Here is a 9,341-nt window from a genome sequence, read left to right as displayed (position 1 = left end):
ATGAAACAACTTTGAGTACTTGACTGCAACTGAAGTTGCGATCAAAATGATCTTTATTTATAATCACAAAATAAAAATGTCAATAAAATAAAACAAAGAATTAATTATGCAGACATATCGTCAGCATTTACAAAATATCAAATTATGCAGACATACCGTCAGCATTTACAAAAAATATTAAATTCTTATTAAAATAACATAATTAAAATAAACAAGAAATTGCAGACAGTTAAATGAACTTTTATAAGTTTAACAATAACGCAAACGCAGCAAAATTGAAAAAGTAAAGAAAGAGGGAGTATTCATAATTAATTAAATTAGTGTTAACTTGTACGCAAGCACACACATTGAATAAAAACAGTCAGTCTCGCATGAGCATTGATAGAAGCAGGTTGTGTTACGCTTTTATGCTTGTTTATTTCATTATTTCAGCTATTTGTTTTTGTTTTTGCCAGAGAATAATTCTCAACTCATACAACTACAATATCTAAAAACTGTAGTGGTGTGAGTTTGCATTTCGCTGATACCCAAGCCAATCAGAAATGAGTCACAGGTGACTAAAAAACTAGCTCATTTCCCTTGTAAATCCCTATTCAGTTTTTCCATGTAGTGTCATCAGAGCGAGTCAGTACTCACTCACTATGCATAAGTTTCAGCTAACCACAAGCTAACTCATTATGAGTTAGCTTGTGGCACATAAAGTATGATTGCACTATAAGTTAGCTATGAACTGACTAATTAATGATTAGGTTTTACAAGTTAACTTATAGTTAATTTAAATAAGTCATTCTACATAAGTTTCAGCTAACCACAAGCTAACTCACAATGAGCTAGCTTGTGGTTAGCTGAAATTTTTTTTATCATTGTTTTATTTTATATTTATATAGAATATATAGAAAAATCTAAGTACCCAGAAATTTTGGTTGAAATCGGTCAACCCGTTTCCGCAGTTAGTGTTAACATCAAAGTGTACACTTCTTTTTATATATTACTTTCGAGTGATTACGTTAATTTTCTACTTATCGTATAATTTAATAGATGCAGTTCGAGATAATGTAGAAGAAACCAGACAAAGTAATTAGAAATGTGCTGAAATTAATAAAAAGCGACATTTTTAAACCGTTTGCGTATGTGGTCTTCCTCAAATTTCTAGACAAACTGATTAAAATTATAAACAAAACAAATATATACAGCTTTAACTGTCATGATCATGAAGAAAAAAATATAGAACTTATTTTTTCTTATTTGCTTTTTACTCTCTTTAATGCTTGTTTATTTCTGCATCAGCTTTGAGTGAGTCAAAAGTTAGCTTAATACTTATCGAGAAGAAGTCAGATGTTTTAAAAAACAAATAGCTCATCTCTGCATCAATATTGAGTTACTTCAGAAGTTAGTTGTAAATGAGTTAGCAATAAGTCAACTTGATTTTGAGTCAGCTCATAAAAGTCCGACAGGGTATATACTAATTATAAAAAATAATAATGCATCCACAACAAAGGTGAAGGGTATATAAGATTCGGCATAGCCGAATATAGCACTCTTACTTGTTTATATATAGAGTTTGATATACGGACGTACGGGCGAATATTTTTTATATATGTAGTTTGACATTTGTGCGAGCTATTTCTATAATCAGCTGTGCAGCCGATGACACCTTATTAAATGCACCTTGGACAGTACCAAGCTTTCACCTTGTTAAATACGCCTTGGACAGTACCAAAGTAAATTAATAAAGTAGACTCAGTAGAACAGCTGACTATTTTTTTTACTTTGGTCTGAACTGTCAATTCACTTGTGGTTGTTGTGGCGAAAAATACAACAAGCCCAAAAGCAAAAACAACAACAGGCAACTTTGACAGCTCAGACCTTAAACCAAAAACAAAATTGCTTGTGGTTTTTGTAAATGTTGTATTTGTTGTAGTACTGTCGCTACTTTATTAATTTACTTTGGACAGTACTACAACAAAAACCACAAGCAATTTTGTTTTTGTACGAAAGTAAACCAATGGGTTTTTCAATGTTGTTTTGGAAAATTTTACAATATTTAGTAATATTACCTGTTATATTATTACTTAAAAAGGAATACGTGGAATATAAGCCATAAAATGCCAATGATTTTCATGGAATTAAAAATGTAATGTTTTTCACATACATATTTTAAATACTACCTGACTTAGGTACAACCGCTCTAATATTATTAACGGGACATTTAATAATTACATTGCTAAATAAAATAAAACTCCATGAACAAAGCCAATTGGCCTATTAGACGGTGTTTAATTAAAGAAAATTAAATTAATGTATAAATCCTTAACGGTGAAGTTTATAATATATTTAATGATATTAAAGACAAACGTGTTTATTATACTCGTTGTAAAAACGTGTTTAAATTTAATGAAGTGTCTCTGAATCTTTCGCGGCATAATTGCTACAAAAATATAAATCTACGAAAATGTTCCAATGGAACAAATGCAACTGCCCAACGATTTGAAGAAAAAGTGTAGGGCATTTATTGCGTAACTTCACAGAATTTTTTTTCCTATTTTTTGTTTTCAAATAAAATCGAAAAAAAAACAAAATTATTTAAGTTTTATATTTTTATGTTATTCAAAAATGTTTGAAATTTTTCTTGAAAATATTTAATTTTTTATGAATTTCAGCTATACAATGAGAAAATATGTATGGGCTAAATTTACTGCATTTTTTGAATTTTAATTATATTATTTACGTTTCAGACTTTTCGATACATTTATAAATATTGGCCAATATTGGGATATTATACAAAAATATTTGAACTACATAAATCATTGGGTAATGCAATTTATTATAAAATAGCAACAAATTTGTGTAAAAAAGCAAAAATTTCCTTCATGAACAATTTTATAATATTTATGAACATGTTCTTATTCTGAATGAAAAAAGTTAGGAAAAAAATTAATTTTCGATTAATAATATTTATTAAAAAATTCATTCCAATTATGAATTTCTTTTTTCTGTGTTACACTTTATTATTTATATTTTTTAAAAATCCTTATATTATTTATTCTAAATATTTAAAAAAAAAAATATAATGCTAAATAATAATAGTTCTCAGATTTTCACAGTTCAGCAGTTGTGTACAATTTCATTCTGCTATGCAATTTTATTCTGCCTAACAATGCGACACTTGTTAACATCAATTCAATCTACCACACATAACAACAGCATCATCAATAGTTATAGACATGACATGGCACATGGTTTTTGCGGCGCGATGACATTGAACAACATGATGTGCGCGTCGACACAACAAAACAAAGCATCAAATTTTGAATTAAGACATTTTTCAACAAAATGTTGTCTTGTGCAGGCCTTTAATATGGATATCTAATGATAAATATTTCAAAGACCTTTGCAATGACGTGAAAATCGGAAAAAATATTTTTTAACCCGAATTTTTTTCACCATAAAAAAAATTGAAAAAACAAAAAAAAAATTAAATTAAAAAAAAAAATTTAAAAAAGAAATATTAAATAACAATTCGAAAAATTTTTTTTCCAAAAATTAAAAAAACAACTTTGGAAAAAAAAATTTTGTTTACCTAAAAATATTTAAATTTTTATTTTGAAGTATAATTTGGTGAAGGGTATATAAGATTCGGCACAGCCGAATATAGCTCTCTTACTTGTTTTTTGAAAAAATATTTTTAGTGTTTTAGAAAACAAATTAATAATTTTCTTTTAAAATGTATTAAAGCATTATTTTTAGAATAATCACACATTGAAAAGTTGGAATAAATCAAGGTCCCAGTTAAAGTTAAAATTTTCATAATTTTTTTCTGAATGGACTCAAAACTCTGGGGTGTATCGGACACCGGCTTCGCAAAAATCACTTTTTCTGTATATCAAAATTTTCTGAAGTACTGAAAAATATACATAAATTCAAAAAGTAATTTTTGGTTCACAATGTTAATAAACAGTACTATATTATAAATCATATAAAAGGTATTTTGAAGCCCTATTCAATGATTCCCATAATGATCAATGATTTTCTAAATATATGAGAAATTTACTATTATATATATTGACTATAAATTCTTCTAACCCCTAAACCATAGGGTAACATAGTGACGAGACGGAATTGTCAAAAACCTAAGTCTGTTGTCAAAAACCTAACTCATGCAACAACAAAATACATGGTAGTCAATGTATTTTGTTGTTGTATCAGACTTTTGATTTGTTGTATTTTTGTTTGACAATACGGAGTGTCTCGTCTCTATGTATAATTCTCTATGCCCTAAACTCTTGATTTATTCCGAAAACATTGCTAACATTGTTAATCCGACTTTAATAGTAACTATTGTCGTAAAAATACATTATTTACAAATTTTAGCCGACATTTAAGCCGCCGCCGTTACTTTCTTGTTTAAGCCGCCGCCGCCGACCAAAATATACCCCGCCGCCGCCGCCGATCATTTTACTTCGGCTTGTTTCTCTGGCTGGCAGCCCTGCATTGAGTAGCAAAATGTCGACTAGTAATATCATGGACTGGTGTGACACGGAGATTAAAATTACACCATTTTCTTTTAAATGGACCATTAAAGGATTTAATCCTTACAGTAGACATAATTTAAAATCCGGCGAGTTTGTTGGTAATGATGCATATGGTAAGGAAACAAAATGGATATTGGAGCTCGATCTTAACTCTAATCCAGATAGTATTCTGGTATATATAATCCAAAGATTAATGAATCATGAAGCATGTGATTCCTTTTTAATATTTTCCATATTAGACACTGAAGGAAGAAAAGCAGTTTCAATTAAGAAAAATATAGATGGCTACGAATACCCCCCTTATGGTGATAATTTAATTCGAAGAGACGTAATTTTTGCTAAATCAGGCAAGTTATATCCTAAAAATGTCTTAACAATATTATGTGAAATTCATGTTAAAAGTAGAGTTTTAACAACTATGAAATCACAATGTCTTTCTGACAAAATGGCTCAAGAAACCAAAAGTACGTTGCGTGATGATTTGCACAATCTTATTCAAAAGAAGAAATTTTGTGATGTTATAATAAAGACAAAGGATGATAAAGAAATCCAGGCTCATAAAATTGTATTGGCGGCTCGTAGTGAGGTTTTTGCTGCCATGTTTGAGCATAAAATGAAAGAGAATGAAGATAATTGTGTCAATATAGAAGATTTTGATAGTGACGTATGTGAGGAAATGCTGCGCTATATTTACACCGGTAAAGTCCCAAAATTAGATGAAATGTGGGATGAACTGTTAGCTGTAGCTGATAAGTATAATTTGAATGGCCTCAAAACTATATGTGAGCAAAAGCTGACCTCCGATCTGTCGATGGAAAATGCAGCTAAAAAGTTAGTTTTAATAGATCGTTATGGATTTAGAAAGTTGAAAGATCAAACTATACAACTATTAAATGAAAATGCCAAAGAGTTCATTAAATCTGCTGAGTTTGAAGAACTGCATAGAAATTTTCCGAATTTATTAAAAGAATTATATATTTCAGCTGTAACAAAAAAATAAATTTCAATAAATCGTATGAATGTAATTCAAGTTAAATTAATTAATATGATTTCAGCACGATGGCCACGTATCAAACTGATTTGACAAATAATATGTATGTATTGGTAATATTTAGTTTTGCTTAACACAGCAACGTATCAAACCAAAGTATAACAAGTAGTCCAACTCTTTGACAGCAGTACCTAACTCTAAACATGTGTTAGTGAAAAAGTACCTAAGTCTAAATATGTGTTAGTAACAAAAATATGTATGTTTGGTGACTTTTTAATTTTCACCATACCTGCAGAGTCTTATAAAATTGTTTGGAATTTTTATTACTTTATTAAGTAGGTTTTTTTGAAAAATAATTTATTAATTAAAATTAATTCAATAAAAAAAATGTATACAAAATTTTATAATCGTGTGCTAATTAAGAATTTGTTTAACATTGGTTTTAAAGCTGCAAAAATTAATAAAAATGCGCAATAAAGCAATAGTGCTCTAAAATACTTAAAATAGCAACTAAAATTTTGATTTTTTTAAACTTTTTATTCACCTCATGTCAGAAACGAACAAGAAAATACGCAAAACACTAAATAACGGCTATAAATATTTTGAATTATTTTTTAAAAATAATAAGAATTGCAGAACTTAACATTCTGTTATATTTCTACATATAAACCGCTCATTAAACAAGGTAATTATGGTTATTTTAATTGTTATACCCTACACCACCATAGTACTTATGGAGGGTATATTGTGTTAGTTCAGATGTTTGTAACGTGCAAAAATATTGTGCCAACACCCACATTAAAGTATACCAATCTGCTCAGGACCACTGAGTCGATTAAGCGATGTCCGTCTGACCGTCCGAATATCAATTTAACTAGCATTGGTATTAAAATAAATTAATCATCTTGGTGTAGGGTATCATATTGTCGGGCTTGACCGACTTATTATTTCCCTGTCCACTGCTTGATTAGGCATATGTAATGAATTCTGGTTTTAAATTACAGATTCCTAAACATTCTTTCAAAATGCCTAGAAACTGCGTTTATAAATGCAAAAATTACAATAAGTTATTCAATTTCCCAAACAAGGACACTGATGCTCAAAGGTATTAATTGAGTTTGCATACCGAAAAAGTGTTTTACTCTAAAAATAATAACACTTTAATATAATTATTATCACACTAGGCAATTTAGTTGCGCAAGTCTCTTGTGTTTGTAGATGCCAGAGGTAATGTCGGGTTAAGAAGAAAATGGTTTTGTTGTTGGGCAAGAGACTTGCGCAACTAAATTGTCTAGTGTGAAAGGGGTCTACTATTATGTTATAGGATTTATATGTATGTAACTCATTCCATAGTGATTGCATGAGTAACATACAGCAAGATTTGCAGGTAGCCAACAATTATTGTACATATTGTATCTTTATTAAATTAAATGTTAGGCTTGACCGACTATATTTTCTTACTAGAAGTACACTTCATTGGTAAGATATTGAAACTAATATAACTTTTTTATTTAATCATTATTAGAAGAGCATCTTGGCTCGAAATACTCAATATTCCAGAAAGTAAAAATTTATTCGCATGTTAAAATCATTTTTCTAGTATTATGTTGTCTCACCAAAATTTAAATAAAAACGCAATACCTGATCAAAATTTATTATGTAATATTGTTGGGCCTCCTCCAAAAAAAATATGCATGCAAGCTAATAATAACATTATTTCTAGTTTTAGTAATGATTGTAATTGTTCCAAATATTTGATCTATATTAAGGAACTAGAAGATAAAGTTAAAAAATTAGAAATTGAAAATGAAGTATTATTGCATCAAAACCTTAAACTCAATTTAGAAAAAAAAAACGAAAGACTCATTATTTGATAATTTACCAAACAAATTCAAAATTTGTGTGGAAAATTCATTAGAAAATGTAAACAAAGAGTTAAAGGGTAGACGATACACAAACCAAGTAAAGACAATTGCTTTAGGTGTATATTTCATTTCACCCATGACATATAGGTATTTAAAAACAGATTTTCTTTGGCCTGGTAAATCAACTCTATTAGACTTTGTTTCAACACCAACAATTGAATCTTTTGAAAATAAGAGCAGAAAATTTTAATGATCATCAGAAATATGTCTCTATTTCATGTGATGAAATGTCATTAAAAACTCACCTGACATACAATAGGAAAGTTGATAAAATAATTGGACTAGAAGACTTTGGAAATGAAAGTAGATCTCCGAAAGTAGCCACAACTGTTTTAGTTTTTATGGTCCAAGGCATTGGTGGAAAATTTTGGAAGCAGCCATTATGCTACTATCTTGTGCATAACGGCTGTAAGGCTGAAATTATTAAAACACTATTTTTCGAGGTAATTGAAGGACTGCAGAACATTGGACTTAAACCAATCCATTTCGTATGTGACCAAGGTAAAAATTTTTCTAGTTTGTATAAAATTTTAAACGTTTCTTTTGAAAGGCCTTATTTTATAATTAATTCGCAAAAAGTATTTGCATTTCATGACACTCCCCATTTAATGAAAAATGTTCGAAATTCACTGTATAACATAAAAAACATTGTTAATTTCGAAAATAAATTAGTTTCTTGGAAAGATATAGAATACTTTTATGAGTTGGATTCAAAATTATCAGTTAGATGTGCTCCTAAACTTTCAGATGTCCACATAAAACCTCACAAACTTCAAAGCATGAAAGTTAAATATGCAACTCAAATTTTTAGTAATACAGTATCATCTGGTTTAAATGTTTTATATTCTTCAGGCCTTGTAGATCCATCTAAAACAGCTACTATGCCAAATACTTCCGAATATCTTATATTTTTTAATAATTTATTTGATTTATTTAATAGTTCTAGTACAAATATGAAATTTGGCAAAGCAGTGTTCATTGGATCAGATGATCAAATAAATCATTTAAAAAATGCTGAAAATTCAGTTAAAACCATAAATAGGTTTTCTTTTAAAAATGGTTGGTTATTAAATATAAACAGTTTATATCAATTGTGGGAAACTCTTCAAAAAGAAGGTTTTTTATTTTTATCTACTAGACGGTTAACCCAAGACAATTTAGAGCACTTTTTTGGACATATTCGACGTGGAGCTGGTAACGCTGACAGCATTACTAGTACAATGTTCTGCAGTCTCTTTCAAAAACGCTGGGGAGTAGATTACGTTAACGCTGTGTCAAATGGTAACTGCGAGGTTCAGAATGAGGTTGAACACCTAAATAGTGATTTTAAGAATACTAGTGGACTGTTAGAGGAAGCATTTTCAAACCCAAATGCTCTGGAAACTTGGGATGAATTTCAAAATTTTACAATAAAGGAAGATTTTTTGGAAGATATTTCTTCAGAACATTCCGAAGAAATGTTTTTTTTTAGAAGAGAATGCTATGACATATATTTGTGGATATCTTTACCGTAAATTATATAAATTACATGAATGTGCAGGAAGTTTACCAAAATTTACCGAGGCTTCCTATTATGATAAATACAGCTTTTCTTATGAAAAAGAGTTTGAAAAAAACACTTTAGTAAAACCTCCGGAAGATTTTCAAGCTTATATAAACAATTTAAATAAAAAATTTATGAACATCTTTGATACTGTGTGTCATAAAAATAATTTATCAAAAATTCTATATGCACAACTTTCGCAATGTGTTCCCAAATTTTATTGTTGTGATAATATTAATCACGAAGATTTTATATTTTTTTTTATTAGAGTTCGGATATATTTTGTACTAAAATTTTTTAACAAAAAGTCATCATGCCCAAACTTACGTAGCAAAGTTCTAAAACTTTCT

General features: G+C 29.0%; 1 protein-coding gene across 1 annotated transcript; it reads left to right on the top strand.

The window, feature by feature from the left end:
• Positions 1-4,504: 4,504 nt before the first annotated feature.
• On the top strand, positions 4,505-5,547 carry LOC135951493 (speckle-type POZ protein-like). The gene is made up of 2 exons (XM_065501150.1): positions 4,505-4,645; positions 4,772-5,547. The coding sequence occupies exons 1-2, from the start codon at positions 4,522-4,524 to the stop codon at positions 5,530-5,532; spliced, it is 885 nt and encodes a 294-aa protein (XP_065357222.1). The 5' UTR covers positions 4,505-4,521; the 3' UTR covers positions 5,533-5,547.
• The last annotated feature ends 3,794 nt before the right edge of the window (positions 5,548-9,341 follow it).

The sequence above is a fragment of the Calliphora vicina genome, chromosome 2, assembly GCF_958450345.1.
Source record: "Calliphora vicina chromosome 2, idCalVici1.1, whole genome shotgun sequence".
NCBI lineage: Eukaryota > Metazoa > Arthropoda > Insecta > Diptera > Calliphoridae > Calliphora > Calliphora vicina.
Note: the sequence above shows the minus strand (reverse complement) of the source record. Positions and strands in the feature narration are given on the sequence as shown.